This window comes from Rhinatrema bivittatum, chromosome 5 (genome assembly GCF_901001135.1).
Source record: "Rhinatrema bivittatum chromosome 5, aRhiBiv1.1, whole genome shotgun sequence".
Taxonomy (NCBI): domain Eukaryota; kingdom Metazoa; phylum Chordata; class Amphibia; order Gymnophiona; family Rhinatrematidae; genus Rhinatrema; species Rhinatrema bivittatum.
Window position 1 is genome coordinate 74,798,665 of NC_042619.1, and position 23,820 is coordinate 74,822,484.

At 48.4% G+C, this 23,820-nt stretch overlaps 1 protein-coding gene across 1 annotated transcript in view; it reads left to right on the forward strand.

Annotated features, from left to right (window-relative positions):
- The window catches only part of ATM (ATM serine/threonine kinase), a 586,955-nt gene that overhangs the window by 415,551 nt on the left and 147,584 nt on the right, over nt 1–23,820 (forward strand). The window contains exons 34-36 of the mRNA XM_029602465.1: nt 3,494–3,665; nt 11,805–11,946; nt 23,384–23,560. Of these exons, the coding sequence (XP_029458325.1) occupies nt 3,494–3,665; nt 11,805–11,946; nt 23,384–23,560 (491 nt within the window). The remainder of the gene's footprint in view (nt 1–3,493; nt 3,666–11,804; nt 11,947–23,383; nt 23,561–23,820) is intronic.

Sequence of the window (23,820 nt, forward strand, 5' to 3'; positions counted from 1 at the left end):
AGTATCAATCGATTAGAAGCATGTGCAGTTCGGCTGTCGTGCTTGAAGTTCGCCAAGCTTCTAGAGGCTTAATGATCAGGATACTGTTGGACATTGTGTCCATGGTGGCTTACATCCTTCAGGCCGGAACCAACAGTCCTCAGGTGTAAGAGCAAATGGATGTGCTCATGGTATGGGCAGAGGAACATCTTCTGGACATACCAGTCTTCCACATTGCCAGAAAGGACAATGTAAGGGCCATCTTTCTCAGCTGTTGGAGCTTGGTCCCTGGAGAGTGGGAGTTGTTGGCCAAGGCCTTTCTACTCATAGTGACATGCTGGGGTCACCCTTCTGGATTTGCTGGCGACTTCAGCCAACGCAAAGTTCTACAGTTCTTCAGTCGCAGATGAGATCCGAAAGCTCTGAGTATTAATACTCTCGTTCAAGCGGGGCTGTAGTAGAGGAACTATATTTTTCCCACCATGGCTACTATTAGGTAGGATTATGCGAAGGTTCGCAAGTCAGGCTGAGTCTGTGCTTCTGTTGGCTCTGATTGGCCCGGAGGCCATGGAATGCCAGTCTGTAGAGGCTGTTGGTGAGCAGTTCTCTTAAATGGCCACCCTGGATGGATCTATTGCATAGGGTCCCATTCTACATGATGATCCAGGTCAATTTTGTCCTTCAGTTACTGAAGCATGGTTATTCTGCTGCAGTGGTTTCACCTTGCTCCGGGCTGGAACATTTTCTTCCTCTCTGGCTTATGTTAGCATTTGGAGTATTTTCAAGGCCTGGTGTGAGGAGCCAGGTTCTCATTCTCTCAAAGGGGAAAGTCCATTACTTTTGAAAGTTTCCAGTGACAGCTCTCGCCTCTTGAAGGGGGCAAGTTAATGGAGGGCCTTGGTCTTGCCCCTCCGGATGTGTCTCTGTTCTTAAAAGGCCTCGAGAATCTTTGTCCTCCCTAGTGGCTTCCGATGCTCTTGTGGAATCTTATTCTGGTTCTGGATTCTTGGCGGGTCCTGCCTTTCTTCCACTGCATAGCCTCTCCTTGAAGATAATTTTTTTCTGTGTGTGGCTCCTAGGGCAGTGCAGATGCGCCTGTACCCCCTGTTGCCCAAAATGGTTTCGGAGTTTCATTTAAATTAGTATAATGTTCCTGCCTATGCTGGACAGGAATAGAGTTAAGAGAGTGACTTTTGTCTCTTGCATGCCTTGGTTGTCAAGTGGCATCTGAGGTGATGTTTGGAGGCTACCAAACATTTCAGGAAGCCTGATCAATTGTTTCTGCTCCATGGTGGAGGTGAACAAAGGGTACCGGTAACGCAGGTATCTATAGCCCATTGGCAAAAGGATGTCATCACGTCCGCCTATGTGGATGCTGAGATTCCTTTTTCTAAATGATTTAAAGGGCATTCCACTAGAGCTCAGGCGTATTGTGGGTGGAGCCTTGGTTCTTTAAGTCTTCCTTGCATACCTTTCTAAACCTTTCTGCTTGTCTGTTCAGGTTCCGCAGGGTGCAGCCTGGACATGCAGTAACTGGACCATGGGCAGTCTCCCACCCTGTTTGGGAGTAGCTATGGTACATCCCAGTTGTGGGGATTGACCTGCTTGAGTGCAGAGGAAGTAGAAATTACTACTAACCTGATAATTTCCTTTCTTGTAATGAAGGCAGGCCAAGTCCTGACCCACCCTCGGCTGCCGATTTTTGCCTTTGGTTCATCCTTTAGGTGCGGACGAGCAGAGTGTTTCTGTTGTTCATTGGAGGACTGGTAAGTGTTTTACCCAGTCCCTCAGTTTAATGAATGTTAGTTCTTTTGCTGCACTCAGTGTTCTCTATTGATTGGAAGCATGAGTGATTGATTGTTAATAATCATTTTCAAGTATAATCAGTTTGTCCAAGGTTTGTCTTTTTCAGAGAATACTGGCAGCTTATGTTGGGGCAGGGCTATATATCCATGACATCAGCTTTTGCTCCGTCTCCATCTGCTGGTAGAGGTCCATAACCCACTTGTGGGGATAGGCCTGCCTTTATTAGAGGAAAGGAAGTTATCAGATAAGTAGTAATTGCTCTATATTTTGCAAGGCCCTGCCTAGAGTCACTCCCCTAATACAATGAGCTGCTTTGCATGCGATATGTATGCATGAATTTTGCAAATCCATGCAAAGCAGCTCATTACTAGACAGTTTTACATTAATATTTTATTGTGGCTGACAGGAAGTGGTCAGCCACGATAAATGAACAACTCTCTGGGTTTCATTAAATGTAATGTAGGACCTCAGGATCCTAACATGGGTCCTGAAGCTCCCGCATTACATTTAAAAATAGCCCAGCAAAAAAGAGAAAGTTGAGTAGGGGTTAAGGCTGACCCCTCTCTCAACCCGGGGCCGCCACTCAAGGCTTCCTTAACACCTGCAAGTGTCAAAAGATTTAAGTTCATGCGCAGCAATGGTCCACCCAACCTTGTAATCAATTGAGTGCCCCCCTCCCCCAACCCTGTCCTCAAAGAGTATCCCATATTAAAATGGTGCCGACCTATCTGATGATCAGACCTCGGCCACGTGGCCTAGGTCTGATCAACAGACCTTTCCCCAGTCATGTTGGTGCCATTTTGAAAAATTGTGCCGTTTGGGGCTAGGAGGTATCCTGGTCCCCATCGTGGGATCCACAACAGGTTTTTGAATGTTTGGGGGTGTGGGAAGGGGGGGTCATGGAGAGCCTCCCACGTTCTATCTATGTATTTTTTTTAATACATTGGGAGATAGGATGAGGGGTAGGGATGGCGGGAGATGCTATACCCCCAACAATTTTGGAGTATGATTTTGATGGTAGCAGGGGAAAGTGGGAGTACTCTTTATTTAGGACAGGGTTGGGAGCCACTCTTTATTGATTACAGGGCTTGGAGGGGTCTGTCGCCACACATGAATTTAAATCTTTTTTTGACACTTGTGGGTGTCGGGGCCGCCATGAGTGTTGGCTTTGGGTTGAGATGGGAATCAGCCTTGACCCTCACTCAACTCTATCTTTTTGCATCCAATTTTTCAGCTGTTGGCTCTTTAAGACGATGGCGGTCCCTAGAGCTTCAAAGCCACCATTGCACCTATAGGGGCGCTAGCCATGTTATTTTGTCCCGTGCTGTTTTGCTGTGAGATAAAACAATGCACCATCAAGCCACAATATGTTTTCGGGGGGAGGGGCCCACTTTTGCTGCAACACACCCCACAATAGTAGGAACTCTCCTGCAATAAAACATCGCAGCTTGATGCATCTAGGTGTTAGTTAGGCCCCTAGTGCTGGAAATCAATGCTGAGTACCTAACTTCATTCTCAAATCCTGGGCCTACCCAATTTTAAGGCATCTAAATTTGTGTCTTGCAATTTAAGACCTTATATTTAAACACCGAGCCTGGAAAACATTTAAATTAAGAAGTCTAGGTGCTTAACTTTTAAAGTCAAGGTGCCTAGGTCTTTTGAATAACAAATTCTTAGAAATTACTTAACTGATCTTTCGTATTTACAGAGGCTGTCGGAAGTTGCTTGGGGGAATTGGGTCCCATAGAACTTTGCACCATTACCTTGCAACATAATAAGGATGCAACCTATTCCAGAGCAGTTGATTTATTTCAAGATAAAGAACTGCAGTGGATCTTCATTATTCTAAATCTAATAAATAATGTATTGACAGATCACTGGTGAGTGGCATTTAGAAATTTAGAATATGACAGATAAAAATCTTTATGACCTAGACTGGTCAATTTTCTACCTGTTGCAATACCCTGAATTTCACTTGATCTCCTGGCCTTTCCTTTATTTCTTCCTAACTTTGACCTTATCAAATACTTATTGCATGGTGGTTGTACTGTTTTGGAACCTCATGATTATTAGATATTATCACCCTGAGATGTCTTGCTTCCTAGGGCACATTCATTTTGCCAAAGAAAAGTTTCACCAAGTTAGACAAGTGGTTGCATGATGAATGTCAAAAGCATCCAGTCTGCTTGGCTAACTTTCATATTGAAACATTGAGAGCTTCTGCCATGGTCATTGATGCGCATGCATTCTCATGGTTATGGCCCTCAAGCTTCCAGCAGGATGTGCAGGTGGCTTCCAGATGTGCTTTGTGGTTGAGGAAATCTCTTTGGAGATAAAGACAAGGAGGCAATGGAACTCAAAAAAGACCACTATGCTGTACTTCAGACTGTATCCACAGCTACCTTAAAACCCACCCTCCACATCTAGAAGGTTCCACAGTAGTCTGCCTAAAGAAGTATATTTTTTTCCTCTGAAAAAATTCTTCCCAAGCTCCATGCATTCTCTAAGCCCTATATGGTCATCTAAGAGGTCTTATTGTTTTAAATGAAGACGTTTTCCATCTCCTGTGAGGGCAAAGCCCCAGATCCCATCTCTTGTTCCACACAAAAACTATTTGAATAGTTAAGATTTTTGCCTGAAAACCAGCTTCACACACATCCCAAGTTCCTGCCTAAGGTGGTGCCTGTCTTCTGCCTTAATCAGTCCATCATTCTTTTAACTTTTTTTCCTTTGGTTGTTTGTCCACAAAGATGATGAAAAGGCCCTTAATTCCCTGGATTGCAAGAGAGCTGTTGCCTTCTACCTTGAACAAACTAAAGCCCACAGAAAGAACACCCAGCTTTTTTTTTATATAAAGTTTTGACCCTAGTAGCTATGGTAGTGAAGTGACAAATGGCTATGGTGATATCAGTTGCCTACCTAAGGTTTATCTCCAATGTGTAGCTTTGTAAACTCTGTGTTAAATCCACATATTCTACTATTGTCTAGACATTTCCATCTGGGTGAGGGGGGTGGGGGCAGAATAATAGGGTTGGACTATCTATTCTCCATGGCATCTGTAGTATTAGAGTCCAATTCTTGCCCCCTATGGCCCATTTTATAGATTTAGGTTGTCTTCCCAAGATGCCCTTTTTTTGTTTTTATTGAAGACAACCCTCGGGGAATCCCACTTATGTGACTCTGTGAACCTGGTAAAGTTGCTTACTTGTAACATGTGTTCACCAGATAGTGTATCTGGTGAACACCTACACTTTGGAATTTTTCTCCCCAACAATCAAAGCTATTATATAGAACTGATGGGAGATGTAGCAGCATAGGAACATTAGTAGTGAAAGGCCTTTGGGCTTTTCCAGAAAGCTCCTGAAGTATTCATCATCTGTTCAGCACCGAACATGGTTATATGATCCACTTGTATGATTGTTGACCTGTAACCTTCAGAGAACAGCTGTTCCCTGTACGTACCCGGATCAATCCAGACTCTTGGGTTCTGTCCACTCACCAGCAGATAGAGGCATAAAAGGTTCCAACTGACTCCGCCCTTTCCGTGAGGTGCACCTACAATACGTCAGTATTTTTCTGCCTCCAGCAGATGGTGGAGGTGCAAAACCTACAGTCAAGATTTTAGTCAGTTTTGAAAATTACAGACAAAATAGATATTTTTGTTAATAACATTTATCTTTTTCTTTTAAGAATTTCTTATTTTACTTTATTTAAAAAAAAAAAGGAATTTTTTTTTCTGGAAGCAGGGCAAGCGGAGACTAGCCTCCCAGGGAGTTGGCAGGTCCTGAGGAGACCATCCTCCCTAGTATTTGAGGCTTTTGGCTTTAGGGGTTGAGAACCCTTGGCTTCAGTTTGCTGAGGACCCAGCTTCTTTCAGGTCGTATAAAAAAAAAAAAAAAAAGAAGTTATTTATAGCCTTTTTACTTTGCCGGTCGGTCTCCCTGTTACCTCTTTAGCTGCTTTGGGCGGACGGCGGGTTTTTTTTTTTCTTTCACTTTCACCTCAGCCAGCTCATTTTTTTTCACAAATACTGCGCGGGTCCAGCCTGCCGTGCGTATGGAGACGAGTGAGCTAGAGTCTCTCGCGATGGCCTATGCTCCTCCTGCCTCCCCGGGGGGGGGGGGCAGAGGGATCTTCAGGGGCAGCTGGGGGTGTTATTTCTTCCTCGCTCTATCAGACCGGGACGCCCGCGTCTTTCTGCCGCAGCCTCCTTCCCATTTCCTGCTTCATCTGAAGCTATTTCTGGCTCTGTTCAAGCTGCTCCGCTCGCAGTGGAGGTCGGCGGGGTTTCTCCTCCTGCTCTTTCTCCACAGCAATTAGCCTCCTAGGGAGGTGATTGTTTTGCTAATGCACCTGCTGCTGCTGAGGAGAGTCCTAAGGGGACTTCAGACTCCTCGTCTTCATTTTCTTCCGACTTTATTATGTTTTTTACCTAAAGCTTATAAGACCAGAAAGTCCTCAAAAAAGAATTCTGAGGGGTTTTCTTTTTCAGTACCATTGTCTCAAAAAGCGGCTTCTAAATGGAACAAATCCTCGCGGGGAATGGATGTTCCCAAGCTTAAACGCTCTCTTAGGACTCCAGTGTCTTGGCACTTACCTGACACTTCTGATACCGCAGAGTCAGACCAGGGGGACCCAAGCGGCATTCCTCCTCAGGACCCTGATTCTGCTGCTGGTCAAGATCCCTTGCCCTCTCAGGGTCCTCATGTGGTCAAAGGTGGTCCGCCTCTTTAGGAAGGATGAGCTTCTTCCTCTCATTCCTGTGATTCTTGAGGAGTTGGGAATTGATTCCCTGCCAGAGGATTCTCATATGGGTTCAATTGACCCTGTCATGGTTGGTCTTCGTGGTCCCACTCGGTCTTTTCCTTTTCATCTTTCAGTCACAGACTTATTATTTCACGAATGGGACACCCCTGACTTGGGATTAAAGGTCAGCAAGGCCATGGATAAGCTATATCCTCTGCCTAAAGATGCTTTGGACCTTTTGCGTGTTCCCAAGGTTGATGCAGCGGTCTCTGCTGTTACCAAAAAGACTACAATCCCAATTACCGGTACTACAGCTCTCAAAGATTTTCAGGATCGAAAGCTAGAGGTTCAACTTAAAAAGATTTTTGAAGTTTTGGCTCTTGGAGTCCGAGCTGCTATGTGCAGTAGTTTTGCTTTAAGAGCAGGACTCCGCTGGGTTCAGCTCCTGCAAAATAATTCTTCTCTTTCTGAATCCAAGGCTATTCAAGCTGGGCGTTTGGAAGTTGCTGTTGCTTACAGTGCTGACGCTCTTTGATTTGTTTCGTACCTCAGCCAGATCAATGGTTTCGGCTGTCTCTGCCCGCAGACTTCTCTGGATAAGATACTGGTCTGCAGATGTCTCTTCAAAAGCTCAATTGGGATCTTTACCCTTTAAGGGTAAACTTCTGTTTGGGAAGGATCTTGAGGACTTGATTCATTCCTTAGGAGAAAATAAGATACATCGTCTGCCTGAGGATAGGCCCAGGACAAGGGGATCGTTATCTTCTAGATCCTGTTTACGAGGAAACCGCAGGTTTCGCACCTCCCGCTCTTCAGGTTCTTCCTTTCGGCAACAGCCTGCTAGACAGCAATCTTGGCCTCAGTCCTTTCGAGGACATTGTTATGGGAGACCTGGTCCCTCCCAGTCCTCTGGTGGAGCGAAAACCTCTCAATGAGATGAGACCGGTCCGTTCCTCGTTTCCGGTAGTGAGAAACAGATTGTCCCTCTATTTCGAGGAGTGGGCCAAAATACCATCGGATCAGTGGGTCCTAACTGTGATAAAACAAGGCTACGCCTTAGATTTTGTATGGCGCCCTCGCGACCATTTTCTCGTTTCTCTATGTTCTTACATTCAAAAGTGTCAGGCGGTGAGGGATATCTTACATCATCTAAGAGAGCTTGGGGCCATTGTGCCAGTACCTCCATTGGAGCAACAAAAGGGCCGTTATTCCATCTACTTCGTCGAACCCAAAAAAGACGGCACATTTCGTCCCATTCTGGACCTAACTTTTTAGGTCAATTGATGTCTGAGAATCCCAAGGTTTCACATGGAAACCTTAAGAGCAGTCCTGGCATCTGTTCACAAAGGCGAGTTCCTAGCTTCTTTGGACCTGACCGAGGCATATCTTCACATAGGAATTTGGTCACGCCAAGTGTGGTTTCCAGTACTTCAGGATCTCTCCATTCGCAGGCACATTCCCTTGGGAAAGGGCCCGCTCATGATTACTCAAAACGACTGGTGCCTCTGCCACCCCAATCTTCAAGCCTTGTCCTTGATGGCACGGATGTTGAATGGTTAATCCTTCAGCCACTCAACCTTTCTGAACCAGTTTCCCGTGTCTTGATTGCTTCACGGAAGCCTTCCATGAGAAAATCTTACTCTTACAAATGGAACAGGCTTACGTCCTGGTGCTCTTCTCAGTCCCTTAAACCCTTTACCTGTCCAATCACAAAGTTTTTGGACTATCTCTGGCTCTTGTCAAAATCAAGTCTAAAAACGTCTTCCATCAGAATGCATGTCAGTGCGGTAGCTGCCTTCCATAAAGGTGTCGGGGATGTTCCTATATCAGTACAACCCCTTGTAACCCATTTTTTGAAGGGCTTGCTTCACCTCAAGCCTCCACTGCGTCCTCCGGCCCCTTCTTGGGACCTTAACCTGGTTTTGGGTCGGCTCATGAAACCACCATTCGAGCCTCTTCACTCCTGTGAACTTCAATATCTCACATGGAAAGTGATTTTCCTTTTGGCAATCACTTCAGCTCGCAGAGTTAGTGAATTACAGGCCCTAGTTACCTATCCGCCTTACACTAAACTTCTGCAGGACCGGGCAGTACTCCGCACTCACCCTAAATTCTTACCCAAGGTAGTTTCAGATTTTCATCTAAATCAATCCATCATACTACCTACCTTTTTTTCCCATGCCCCATTCCAATCCAGGAGAGCAGGCTCTGCATACCCTTGACTGTAAACGGGCTCTAGCGTTCTACCTAGACCGTACAGCTGCCCACAGGAAGAGCACTCAATTGTTCGTCTCTTTCCATCCATCCTAACAAATTAGGACAGCCTGTGGGTAAGCAGAGTCTCTCCTCCTGGTTGGCGGACTGCATATCCTTTTGCTATCAGCAAGCGGGCATTCCATTTCAAGACCGTGTTAAAGCATACTCTGTGAGGGCCATGGCGACTTCAGTAGCACACCTACAGTCAGTGCTGCTTCCTGACACTTGCAGGGCTGCCACCTGGAGTTCTCTCCACACCTTTGCAGCCCACTATTGCTTGGACAAAGCCCGAAGACAAAATTCCATCTTCGGCCAGTCTGTCCTTCATAACCTGTTTACAACATGACGTACCAACACACTTCCGCTTGCCCGGTGGGGTTCAGGATGCCCTCTACCAAATTCCACCCCAGTTGTTGTGCCTGTTGCACGCCTTTGGGTACATTTGGTGCATGTTCGGACATCCTCAACTCAGTACTCACCCATATGTGAGGACTACCATCCTGCTTGTCCTGTGAGAAAGCAAATGTTGCTTACCTGTAACAGGTGTTCTCACAGGACAGCAGGATGTTAGTCCTCACGAAACCCGCCCGCCGCCCCGCGGTGTTGGGTTCGTAACGTTTTATTATTTTATTTTTCGGCACTGCCTGTAGCTTTTAAATAAGACTGAAGGGGAACCCCTGCTGGCTGCAGGGTTAGTGCCATGCTGGGCATGCCCAGTAGGGGCCAGGCAAAGTTCTGTAAACTTTGACAAAAGTGTTCCGTGATTGGGCTCCATCCTGTGATGTCACCCATATGTGAGGACTAACATCCTGCTGTCCTGTGAGAACACCTGTTACAGGTAAGCAACATTTGCTTTCCCTATAATAGATTGCCTTACAAAAATGTTGCAACAAAGCCTGTAAGGGAACTTTACTTTTTTGTTTTATACCCTAATATACAGGTCGATACAGTTATGCCGCGTTAGAAAGAGTGCGGCAGTGCCAGGCGCACCCTCGTTCCCCGCACGCACAGTTCTCTTCACCTACCGCTCGATACTCTCTTCAAATTGCATGCAAGTGCATGCCGCGTCTGCGAAGCGTTAGGCGAAGGTTAGGCCCGCGCAACCCATTTTACTGTATAGAGCGCCTATACAGTATCCTGGGTGCGCGGGCCTAACGCTTCACGGCCACGCTGGTAACTGTCATTTCAAATGACAGTTACCAGCGTGCCAGGAAGTGGACAGTGACAGTGCCAGGAAGTGGACAGTTATGTTCTCTGATGCTCGGCAAACTTTCCCCCAGCCCCCGCTCACCTGCCCTGGCCGCGTCCGGTCTCCGGTGCAGCCCCAGTCCTGTCCCTCCTCCCGAAGCAAAAAAAACAAAACCGAAAAAGTAGCAAGAGAGCGAGGGGAGAGACTGGCAATCCTAGGCTCGGGCCTGCTAGTCCCTTCTCCTCTCCTCCCGAAGCAGGGCGCGAAAAGCAGCCTTGCTCCGGGAGTAGGGGGGGGGGGCAGTTTAAAGCGACGAAGCGACTTACTTTTGCAGCCCCCCCCCTCCGGACATCGGCAACGACCGCGGCTCCAGCCTCCAGCTGTCAGACAGACGCATCGCACGTGGGAAAGCGGCCCCTATGCGTGCAATTGGCTGCTCAAGATGTGACGTCACGACGTTTGGCGTCACGGCATGTGACGTCACGTCTTGAGCAGCCAATTGCACGCATAGGGGCCGCTTTCCCACGTGCGATGCGTCTGTCTGACAGCTGGAGGCAGGAGCCGCGGTCGTCGCCGATGTCCGGAGGGGGGGGGGGGGCTGCGGCGCAAGGAGAGAAGACGCAACTTACTCCAACCAGCCCCCCACTTCGGCAGCTCCCCTATGGCGGAGACGGCAGTGTAAAGCGAGACGGACCTTCGGCGGAGACGGCACTGTAAAGCGAGACAGACCGCGGCGCAAGGAGAGGAGGAGAGAGAAGATGCAACTTACTCCAGCCAGCCCTCCTCCGGACAGCGGCTTCCCAGCTGCCGGCGAAGATAGACGCCCGAACGGGTAGGCCCGTCGTGCAATTTGACCTCAAGGCGTGACGTCGCATGCCGTGACGCCAAACGTTGTGACGTCACGCCTTGAGGTTAAATTGCACGAGGGGCCTACCCATTCGGGCGTCTATCTTCGCTGGCAGCTGGAAGGCAGAGGAGCCGCTGTCCGGAGGAGGGCTGGCTGGCTGGAGTAAGTTGCGTCTTCTCTCTCCTCCTCTCCTTGCGCCGCGGTCTGTCTCGCTTTACAGTGCCGTCTCCGCCGAAGGTCCGCCGTGGTCTGTCTCGCTTTACACTGCCGTCTCCGCCGAAGGGGAGCTGCCGAAGTGGGGCCGCATTGGATTTTTTTTTTTCGCTTTTTTTTTTTGCTTCAGGAGGAGGGAGAGGACTGGGGCTACCCCGGAGACCGGCACCCATGGACGCGACCAGGGCAGGTGAGCGGGGGCTGGGGGAAAGTTTGCCGCTTACCCTTACTCCTGCCTCTAACACAGGGGTAGGGGTAGGCGGTAAACTAACAGGTTAAACGCGCGGCAAATCAGCAGGGAAAAAAAGCGATAGTCGGAGCGCGCGTCACAGTATCGGAGGGAATAGCTAATTCGTTCATTAAATAGCTAATTCGTTCATTTATATATCATTTACATGCGTGCGGGAAAGGTTACGGGTCAGTTTCAAGAAGCGCTAAGGACGCGTGAAACTGGAGACTGTATCGCAGGATCGCCTTACACGTCCCAATTGTGCGCCCACAGCGAGTTAATCTCCAACCGCACCTTACAGTATCGAGCTGATAGTTGCATGCTGTTTCTTTAAAATATAACTTTCTTTGATCAAATGAGTGTTTTATTTCAGTCTACATGCGGGTTCTTTTGCTGTTTGAGTAATGGAGTTCTTGTTCCTTTAAATCAAGGAGGAAAAAGGATATAAGGAAATGTTTGTTTTATATGCAGATTCTTTTGGTTATGTTGGACCACTAAGGAGGAATATCACTGGGGTTTCTTTTCTTTTTTTCTCTTAGTGTGCAGGTTCGATCAGCTGCTGCTACATGTCTGAAAAATGTTTTAGCCACAAAATCTGGCAGCAGGTTTTGGGAGGCATACAAGGACAAAACAGATCCCTTACTGGTTTATCTCCAACCTTATAGAGTCTCCAAGAAAAAGGTAGATGTTGCATCCATTAATGTCCATTGCTGTACCTGACCAACTTGTACCAGAAATGAAATGTGAATATGCATAACTATCCATTTTCAAAATATGGAAGGAAACAGCCTCTTCAGAAAAAACTCTAATGAAGGCTGCACCCTCTAAACACAGTCTTTGAGAGTCCCTTGCCCACCATTATAATCATACTTATTATTATAATGATAATTATAATTATAATGATAATTATAATTATTATAATGATAATTATAATTATAATGATACTTCACGCATATCCAGCATAGCTCCCTGCTTCAACGGCAGGGAAGAAGAAAAACTGATACTTCACGCATATCCAGCATAGCTCTCTGCTTCAACGGCAGGGGAGAAGAAAAAAGGATTCGCACTCACAAAGCGGGGAGTAGCTGGCTTGTTATGGCGGTTACTACCCCAAACCAAATAAGCCTGATACTTCACTTTCAATGCATATCCTGCTTCAACGGCAGGGGAGAAGAAAAACTGATACTTCACGCATATCCTGCATAGCTCTCTGCTTCAACGGCAGGGGAGAAGAAAAACTGATACTTCACGCATATCCAGCATAGCTCCCTGCTTCAACGGCAGGGGAGAAGAAAAACAACCAATAAGGGCTGAATAACACAGTCTGGGTAAAACAAATAAGCATGGGTGTAGCTTGCTTATTGCGGCGGTTACTTCCCCTACTACCCATAACTAATCAAGCTTGATATTTCACTTGGTTGCAGCTCCATCACTGCTCTCTACATTAATGGTGGGGGTGGAAGGGAAATAGAACCAAAGAGCTAAGAGAAACAGATAAGTATGAGAAAAAAATGTGAAGCTTGCTGGGCAGACTGGATGGGCCGTTTGGTCTTCTTCTGCCGTCATTTCTATGTTTCTATATTGGTCTTCAAAGATATGTCCTTATGTTTTATACATTTTACATGCAATAAAATATCTGACAAGCAGTACTTATCTTGACCTTAAAAGTGAATAATGTAGAAAAACAACCCATGTACCACCCCCGTTAGGTTATTTTTCTACATTCAGTCTTAAGAACAAGATAAGTCCTGCTTGGCAGATGTTTTAGTGCATTTAAAATACATAGAAAATGTCATTTCTTTGAAGACCAATGATTATAATGGTGGGCAAAATTCACAAACTGTGTTTAGAGCATGTAGCCCCCAAGTATGAAGGTCTTCGATTATTCCTTGTCATAGTTTTTTCTGAAGAGGCTGTCTCCATATTTTGAAGTTAGATAATTCAGCTATATTTAACTTTTTTCTTACCTGTATGGTTTTTTAAATTTAGCACACGTGTAAATATGCACGATATTTCTATAACTCATTCAAGAAAAAAATGCCTTGGGATTTTTTGTGTTATGTACAATGTCACTTTCCTGGTCCTTTTATCTATATCAGTTCAAACCAAGAGATTGTTTTTCCAACATTTATAGGACTACCCTACTTTTCTCTCTCTTAATTTTGTTTTGCCTCCCAGAAGAAACATACTGCTCTGATAGAGAGCGGGATGGAAGTATGTGTTAATCTACCTTATAAATGGCCTGTGACCGACGGCCCGCAAATGCGCAGTAGAGACCAGCTCTACCGCGCATGTGCGGGCGAGCATGTCGCTCTGAGGCAGCTTCAGAAAGAAAAAAAAATGGCGGCGTCCAGTGGCAGCAGCGGGCGGCGGCGGTACCGGTAGCGAGCGGCGGCGGTAGCGACGGCGGCGGTAGCGGGCGGTAGCGAGGGAGGGAGAAGAGAGAGAGAGAGAGGGACGGACTGAGTGGGAGGGAGGGACGGAGAGAGAGAGTGGGAGGGAGTGACTGAGTAAGAGGGAGGGATTGAGTGAGGGGGAGGGACTGAGTGAGAGGGAGGGAGTGGGACTGAGTGAGAGGGAGAGGGGGGACTGAGGGAGGGAGTGGGACTGGGAGAGAGAGGGAGGGAGTGGGACTGAGGGAGAGTGAGTGGGACTGAGTGAGTGAGAGGGAGGGGGGAGGGAGTGACTGAGTGGGAGGGAGGGACTGAGGGAGGGAGTGGGACTGAGGGAGAGGAGGGAGGGAGTGGGACTGAGGGAGAGGACGGAGGGAGTGGGGACTGAGTGAGAGTGAGTGGGACTGAGTGAGTGAGAGGGAGGGAGAGAGGGGGAGGGAGTGAGTGAGACTGAGTGGGAGGGAGGGACTGAGTGATAGGAGAGGGAGGGTGGGGAGGAGTGGGTGAGGGAGGGGGTGGTGAAGAGTGAGGGGAGAGAGAAAGAGGGGGAGGTGAGAGACAGAGGGATGTAGCCCGTTTTAACGGGCTTAACGGCTTGTAGATTATAAAGAAAAAAGATAAGTAGGAAGTTTGTACCCAGCAGTAAGAGGTGTAACCTTTCACATGCACATATCCCAGGAAAGTTTTTTGTAAAGGACACAGCCTTTTTCATGGCCAGCTTGGAGAAATAATATGGCTAGGGGCACATTTGAAAGGTGTTGCCATAAATAGTGTAGCCATTTTGCATGTGTAGGTGCAGTAGCAGGAGAGCATTTATTTAAGATGCATAGCCCTTTTGTGCACCCTTTTATATAATGCAGTTTAAAGAGCGTCTTGCATTATTACTGTTGTTGTGTGACATAAAGAAGCACAGCTTTAGCATTTTCCAACCTAATAAATTTTATAAAAAGGAGTTCTATCTCAAGACCCAGCCTCCAAAGACCTCCAAAGAGTTCTATCGCAAAAGACCCATTTCCAAAGACCCAGCCTTCAGCTCCATCTCTACACAAACAAGTGTAAAAGACCTAGGGGTCTTCCTGGACCAGCACCTAAGCTTAAAATAACATATCAATTCAACGCTTAAAGCGGGCTTCTTTAAACTCAATGTCTTAAAAAAAAACTCCGACCTTTACTCCACCAACATGATTTCAGGACAGTCATCCAGACCACCCTCTCATCCAAGTTTGACTACTGCAACGCCCTCCTGCTTGGACTCCCCTACTCTACTATAAAACCTTTACAAATGTTCCAAAATGCAATAGCCAGGGTCATCACAAACACTAGAAAAAGCGCCCACATCACACCTTCACTGGCTCCCCATCTCCTCACGTATCCTATTCAAAACACTCACCATCATCCACAAATCGATCCACAGCCACAATTCCAACTGCCCCACTCACTCCAACCGGCCCACCAGGGCAAACAAAGCAGGAACCCTCCAAATACCCTCCCTTAAAAAGGCCCACCTATCCAGCACTCGGGAGCGCGCTATCTCCATTGTTGGCCCCAAGCACTGGAACGCTCTCCCCACTACCCTCTGGCTCGAACCATGCGCCCATAAGTTCAAGAAGAAACTAAAGACATGGCTTTTTAGACAGGCCTTCCCAGACTAGACCCCAACCTCCGCTGCTGCTGCGCCCCCAGGCCCCTACTCTTTTCCACCCGACCCCCCGGGCTCGTCTCCCCTCACCGCTATCGAATCTTTGTACTTAACCCTCCCTCCAATTTGTACATTCTCTGTAAATTTGTTTTTCATGTCATGTTAGCACAAACATTGTTAGATGTATTTCTGTTATATTTATTGTTATATTTAAGTTTCTGCACCCTTCTGGCCTTTTGTCTCTCTCGTTCAACCCCCTTCCCTGTTTTTTGTACTTTCCAGCCTTTAGTTACAATGTGAACCGGTATGATGGTCCCCCTAATATTGGTATATAAAAGTTCTAAATAAATAAATGGTTCCTATAAGGGGTACAGCTAGAATATGCTCATGAACAGACAAAAAGGAAAATTAGTTTCTTACCTGATAATTTTCGTTCCTGTAGTACCAAGGATCAGTCCAGGACACCTGGGTTGTGACTCCGCACCAGTAGATGGAGACAGACTAAAACTTGTGGGCGGAGCATATATGCCCCTGTGCCAGTCACAGCCCCTCAGTCATACGTAATGTCAAAGTAGAAAAGCCATAAGGCAACCATAGCTAACCATACAAACTTGCTATTTAAACGGAAAAAAATTCCAACACCCCTACAGGAACCAGACTCTCCAACCGGGAGAACGAATAAACAAGGGGTCAGCGCACTGAAAACAATAATGAGCGGACTCTCCGTTACTATAGCGCAGCACTGTGGGCGGGATCCTGGACTGATCCTTGGTACTACAGGAACGAAAATTATCAGGTAAGAAACTAATTTTCCTTTCCCTGTACGTACCAGGATCAGTCCAGGACACCTGGGATGTACCAGAGCTAACTTACCAAGGGTGGGAAGCAGAGAGTCCCGCTCGGAGTACCCTCTCTCCAAAACCCCCAGCTTCAGGAGCTTGAACATCCAACCGGTAATGTTTAATGAAGGTATGCAACGACTTCCAGGTAGCCGCCCTGCAAATCTCGAGGCGACACCTGAGTAGATTCCGCCCAAGACGCAGCGTGAGACCGCGTCGAATGAGCCCGAAGACTCACCGGCGGCGATTTTCCGCACAGAATGTACGCGGAACCAATGGCTTCCTTGAGCCAACGGGCAATGGTTGTGCGGGACGCCGCAGAACCTTTCTTTGGGCCCGAAGTCAACACAAACAGATGATCCGTCACCCGAAACGGGTTGGTAACCTCAAGATAGCGAAGAAGGGACCTCCGCACATCTAGCTTTCTCAAGTCTCTCGTTTTCGGGTCCGAAGACTCCCCAACCGCGAAAGCGGGGAGTTCAATCGATTGATTCAAATGGAAAGCCGACACGACCTTAGGAAGAAAGGAAGGAACCGTCCGCAAGGAAACCCCGGAATCGGAGATGCGCAAGAAGGGCTCCCTACAGGACAATGCCTGTAATTCCGAAACACGACGGGCCGACGCAATCGCCACCAGGAATACAGTTTTTAACGTGAGATCCTTGAGCGTAGAACGTTTCAGGGGCTCAAACGGCGCGGAACATAAGGCAGAGAGCACCCAGTTGAGGTTCCAAGACGGGCAAGGGAGGCGCAAAGGAGGACGGAGGTGTTTAGCCCCCCGAAGAAAACGGGAGATATCCGGGTGAAGAGCCAGAGAGACTCCCCGGACCTTACCTCGCAAACACCCAAGCGCCGCCACTTGAACCCGAAGGGAATTGCACACTAAGCCTTTGGCGAGCCCCGCCTGGAGAAACGCCAAAATATCGGAAATAGAAGCGGAAGTGGGATCCAGACCCCGCTCCACGCACCATTCCTCAAAGACGACCCAGACCCGAACATAAGCTAGGGATGTAGACTGCTTTCTGGATCTCAGCAACGTAGCAACGACCGCATCAGAGTAGCCTTTTCTTTTCAAGCGATACCTCTCAAAAGCCATGCCGCGAGACAGAAGTGATCCGCATCCTCCAAACAGACGGGGCCCTGCCGAAGAAGCCCCGCGAACCCCTGAAGTCGAAGGGGTGCAGCCACCGACAACTGGACTAAGTCCGCAAACCAGGGACGGCGCGGCCACTCCGGCGCCACCATGATCACGTTGGACGGGTGCAATTCTATGCGCCGCAGAATCTTGCCGATCATGGGCCACGGTGGGAACACATACAGAAGCACTCCCGCCGGCCAGGGAAGCACCAACGCATCGACTCCCTCTGCGCCCCTTTCGCGACGTCGACTGTAAAATCTCGGAGCCTTTGCGTTGTGCCACGTGGCCATCAGATCCATGTGGGGCGTTCCCCAAGTCTTGCAGATGAAGAGAAACGCCTCGTCCGCCAGCTCCCACTCTCCGGGATCCAGGCGGTGACGGCTGAGAAAATCCGCCTGTACGTTGTCGACTCCTGCGATGTGGGACGCAGCGAGATGGCTGAGATGCCGCTCTGCCCAGAGCATCAAGAGCCGCGCCTCCTCCGCCACTAGAGGACTTCTTGTCCCGCCCTGGCGATTGATGTAAGCCACGGTGGTAGCGTTGTCCGACAATACCCGGACCGCCCGTCCGCGTACTAGGGGTAGAAAGGCATGCAGCGCCAGAAGGACCGCTCTGGTCTCCAGCCGGTTGATAGACCACCGGGTCTGCGACTCTGACCACAGACCCTGAACCGACTTCCCTTGGCCCACTGCCCCCCAGCCGGAAAGACTGGCATCCGTGGACACCACCGTCCAGTCGGGCACCATAAGGGACACGCCACAGGAGAGATGTGTGGAATCCAGCCACCAGCTCAGGCTGGATCGCGCCTTCCCCTCGAGAGGTAGAGGTAGATAGAACTCCTCTGAAACTGGTTTCCAGCAGGAAAGCAATGAGGACTGCAGCGGCCGTAGATGAGCGAACGCCCAAGGGACTAACGCCAGCGTGGATGCCATAGATCCCAGAACCGTCAGGTAATCGCAGACTCGTGGCCGGTGTAGCGACAGAAGACGTAGTACCTGAGACTGCAGTTTGCATATTCGTTCCTGAGAGAGAATCACCTTGCCTTGTTTCGTGTCGAAAAGGGCTCCAAGATACTCCAAGGACTGAGAAGGTTTGAGATGACTCTTGTTGTAGTTGACCACCCAGCCCAGGGACTGCAAGAGCTGTAACACCCTGGCCACTGCCTGCCGACACAGACTCTGAGACTTCGCCCGGATCAGCCAATCGTCGAGGTAAGGGTGAACCAGGAGGCCTTCCCGTCGCAACTGCGCCGCTACGACCACCATCACTTTCGTGAATGTCCGAGGCGCTGTCGCCAGGCCGAACGGGAGCGCCCGGAACTGGAAGTGCCTGCCCAGAATGCAAAACCGCAGGAACTGCTGATACGCTGGATGGATGCCCACATGAAGGTTTGCTTCTGTGAGATCTAGGGACGCCAGGAATTCGCCGGGGCGCACTGACGCGATCACGGAACGAATGGTTTCCATCTTGAAATGAGGGACCCGAAGGCATCTGTTGACTCCCTTCAGATCCAGAATGGGGCGGAAAGAGCCGTCTTTCTTGGGGACTATGAAGTAAATGGAGTAACGGCCCTTGCCGTACTGATCGGCCAGAACCGGAGAGATGGCTCCCAAGCTTTCTAGTCTTTGGATGGTGTCTAGCACCGCCGCCTTCTTCTTGGGATCCTTGCAGGGTGAGACCAGAAATTTGTCCGCTGGGATGCGAGCAAAATCTAACTCGTAGCCGTGTCTTATCACGTCGAGGACCCACTGATCCGACGTCATGCTGGCCCATTCCTCGAGGAAGAAGGAGAGACGCGCCCCCACGTTTGGAACAACGTGCCGAGGACGCGAGGAGGGATGGGCCGGCCGAACTTCATTGTGAAGGCTTGGACCCTGCACCAGACGGAGCCCCTCCTTGCCGGCCAAAACGTTTGCCCCGAAAGGACTGCTGCCACTGAACGTTCCGCGAGGAGGACGGTCTATACGTGGGTCCAGAGGATCTTTGCGGTCTGGACTTCCTGGGCCCCCGGAACCGGGCTCTTCCTGAGAAGGAAGATCGCGGCCGGGCCCTAACCTCCGGCAGCTTAAACGCTCGATTCTCACCCAGGGAAACCATCAAATCGTCTAACTCCTTGCCGAATAGCAATTTCCCCTTAAATGGCAATGCCCCGAGGTGAGCCTTGGAAGAGCCATCCGCTGCCCAGTTGCGCAGCCAAAGAAGACGCCGCGCCGACACCGCTGCCACCATGGAGCGAGCTGAGGTGCGCAAAAGATCATGGAGAGCATCAGCCCCATAGGCAATGGCCGCCTCCAACCTGTCTGCTTGAGAAGCCTCCTCTGCAGAGAGATCCGCATTCGCCTGAAGGACTTGAGCCCAGCGCAGACTAGCCCGCATAGCAAAATTCATGCAAATGGCGGCCCGCACTCCTAGGGCAGAAACCTCGAAAATCTTTTTGAGTTGAACCTCCAACTTCCGGTCTTGAATATCCCGGAGGGCTGTTGCTCCCGTGACCGGGATGGTAGACCTCTTCGTGACAGCGGACACCGCCGAATCCACCTTTGGAAGCCGGAGGAGCTCCAGCGCGTCCTCCGGCAAAGGGTAAAGCTTGTCCATGGCTTTGCTGACCTTCAGACCCAACTCCTGAGTATCCCATTCCTTGAAGAGGATATCCGTGGCCGAAAAATGAAAAGGAAAAGCGACCGCCGGCCCTGTGAGCCCGAGCAGAACGGGATCCATATTTGCCTCCTGGCGGACCACCACCGGAGGGGCTTCAATCCCCAACTCCTGGAGAATGGCCGGGATAAGCGGCGACAGTTCCTCCCTACGGAACAAACGCACCACCTTGGGGTCATCCCCGTCGACGGCCTGTGCTCCTTTCCCTGTACTGGGCTGCGCGGAGCCATCTGACGCTGCCGTCCCGGCCCGGGCTCCTCAGAGGCCTCCGTGTCCGCCCCGGCGGATTCTTCGGACTCCGAGTCCTGCGGCACCCCTCGCGGAAGCCGCTTGCTCCGGTCCGCGCCCTGGGCGACCTTCGCCGCCCTCCTGGCCGGCTTCTTCGGCGGGGACCGGTGGACCCGCGCGCGCGAGGCGTCCCCCCGGCTGTGCTTACTTCGCCTATATCGGAGCACCTTGCGCAGCAAAAGCACCAAAACCTCTGAGAACTCGCCTGAATCCGAGGAATCGTTTTCCGAAGTCCCCCGGGACCCGGGCCCCTCCGAGGGGCCCTCCCCCGCCGCACCCCGCTGCGGGGATAGCTCAGGGGGCAAGACCGAGGCCCCCCACCGTTTCGCGCGAGACTACCCGGCCGGTGGACAAGATGGCCGCCACTCCCGCAGAAATCGGGAAAGGATCAGAAGGCCTGTCAGGGGCTCCCCCCACCTGCGACGGCGATCGTGCCACCCGGGAACGGGCCCCCCGAGGTGCCCCCGATGATCCCTCGTCTCCCGGGACGCAGTCCGAGTAAAGGCCGTCCCGGGAGAGACGCGCGCGCGCCGAGCCGCAGGCCCTGCACTGCGAGCCGCGCGGCATGGCTGAAACCGCGGGAAAGAAAAGTACGCGCCGAAAAACAATGAGGGACGCTGAAAAAAATTAGAAAATCACCGCTGCAGAAAACGGCAACCTCCCCCCTGCCGACGATGCCCCCCCCCTTGAGTGGAACGGAGCGCAACGCCAGGAAACGGAGAGCCGACAGAAAATAAAAATAAAACACTTTTTTTTTTTTTTTACAGAAAAAAACGCTGTCCCTGGTACTGAAAAGCCCTATGTCCTGCAGGGGTGAGTGAACCGGGCTCCCCGGTGTCACCCCTGACGCTGCTACTAGACCAGCCGGGTCCTCGACCCTAGCAGCGGCCTCAACCTGGGGAGGGTAGTCCCCTCAGGACCTCTCAACTCCCCAGGGAGGCAGGGCAACCGGGACTAAACTAAACAATTAAACAAACCTCAATTTGCAGAAAAAAACCCAAATAGGCCTAATAGAAAATAAAAGCCAAAAGCGAACCTGACAACAAAACCAGAATCAGGCCCGACAGGGCTGTGACCAGACCTGCACCACCTACTGGAGACAGAGTAAGACTGAGGGGCTGTGACTGGCACAGGGGCATATATGCTCCGCCCACAAGTTTTAGTCTGTCTCCATCTACTGGTGCGGAGTCACAACCCAGGTGTCCTGGACTGATCCTGGTACGTACAGGGAACAAGTAATCTAATGTACTGTACTAATGAGTAAAGTCAAAACTACAAGCATTGTAAAAAAAAAAAAAAGAAAATTGGGTATTTACAATTTGGTCTTATGTGATTTACTTAAACTTAAAGCTCCCCATATTGAAAGGACATTTCATTGCTCAATAGCCAGATAAGTCACTCAGCCTTAGCCAGATAAGATATGCAGGTAAGTTATACCTGCCAATGAGCAGGTTTAACTTAGCTGGATATAACTAGATGGCATACTAGAGGGGGATACAAGTTTATTTACCTTAAAGTGATAGTTGGTTCAGTAGGATCAAAATTTCTTTAAAAAGTTGCTATCAAGAACCTGATGATTATAGTGGGGATACCAATATCTTGAAAGCACTTATGTGCACCAAACCAGGTATGTGTGTGAAGGTCTGTATACTAACTAAATTTATTTTAGTGCTAATAAAAAAAAATGTAAAGGTAGAAGGTAAGAATGTGCTTTCATTTTTAATGACATAAGCAATGTCAATGACATTTTTAAAATTTTCATTTAGTGTGCATTATTTGAGTTAGTGCATACTATTGCCACTCAAATAGTGCTCACTAAATCAAAATAGTGCACGCAAAATAAAAACAAAAGAAAAGAAAACCTAATGAAACCAAAAATGGGAAAACGAAACTAATGTTTTATCCATGCGCATCGCTAGTAGAAGGTAGTTTTATATGGTTACACTATTGGTTATTTACAGTGGTTTGTAAGAACATAAGCTTACGTATGTTGAATGTAAAGAGGACTTTACAAATACATTTAGAGTGCACAAAATACTTTCGATTGTCACAGTTTGAAAAGAATTGGGTTTAGCAGCATCAGAATCCTCATTATCCAGGTAATTGAAAGAAGCACAAAGGAAGCTTATGATAAAAAAAAAATAAAATAAAAAAGCTTGGCAAGCCTGATGAAAGTCTAAGCATGCAAGGTCAAGCTTCACCAGTGGAGTTGTATAAAGCAGCTACTATAGCATCCATGCACACACTGGTTAAAGATAGGATCGAAACAGAAGCATTAGGGGATTCTAGTTCTGGGAGAAGAATCTTATCTACAAATTTAAATTAGGGAGGTCACTACCTCAAAGAATAAGTCAGGGGAAGTAGACTTTGAATGTAAGGCATAATGACAACTGTAGAGTAGGAAAAAAACAGGAAACATGCAGAATTTTCATAGAGTAAGTACCAAAAGTTTCTAGATATAGTTTGAGGTAAGTTTTGTTTTTTTTTAGCTTGGGCATAAATCAAAACTGTGGCAAAGAAAAGTAGAGCGACCTTATATAGACCTGCCTCTAAAATTGTTCTGTGTTTTTCTGCTAGTTAGAAGGACAATCTCTTGATTTAAACTTCTAGTGTAACTCTGAGAAACATAGTTTTACCAGTACTCTTTACAGACAACATCCATCATGAAGTGTTGTAGCATAATCTTTTATTCCTGGTTTTCCTGTCATTCTCTGATACCTGTCCAGAATGAATATGCGTGACTGAGGTCCAGCACAAGCTTTTCTTAAGGACTCTGCATAGCAGTTGTAAACCACTTGCAGTCATACTTCTGTGAACATCTCATCCTGGAGTGTTAAATGCATCATCTTAGCAATGTACCCAGTGCTTTCTGGTATTGTAGGACAAAAGGCCATAACTTGAACCTCATGCTGTCAGGTGGTAGACAGATGATACCAATTTTTTTTTTTTAATTTAAGGATTCTGTAAATTAAATATGTCAGTGTTACCATGTCACTGTGCTCTTATAATATACTTTGCAAATCACCCATAAAGCTCATTTACAGCTGTAGACTTTGAAAACAAATACTTTGACCAATTGTACAGTTTTATTGTGTCTGGAGTATTGTGTAAAAATTATAAAAGAATGAAAATTGAATGTGATTTTGTTTTGTTTTGTTTCTGCTAGTTTATTGAAGAGTCAGATGTTGAGATAAAGGAGCCCCCGGAGAGCTTAGATGATTGCTGCTTATGGGTTCCTCAGAGTAAAGGCCATGACAGTTGGATCAAGAGCCTGGCTTGCACACTGCTGGACAGTGGTGGCGTGAAAAGTGAGGTGCTGCGGCTACTAAGGCCAATGTGTGAGGTGAGACAAGGCCTAGTCACCACCTATTAAGAGGCAAGGACAGTCACCCATGCATTTTTAGAGTCTGGGAACAGAGCCATTGTAGCCAAGCTTAGCTGCAAGTTCTTTTTTTTTGTTCTTTTTTTTTTAAACAGGAAAAACACAAATAATATACCTAGACTCAGAAAACAGGAATTTGAGATAGTGAAACAGAATATCTTTGTAAGGGAATATGGTTTCTAATGGTGCATTTTAGTTGAATAGGGTGTTAAGTAAGGCAC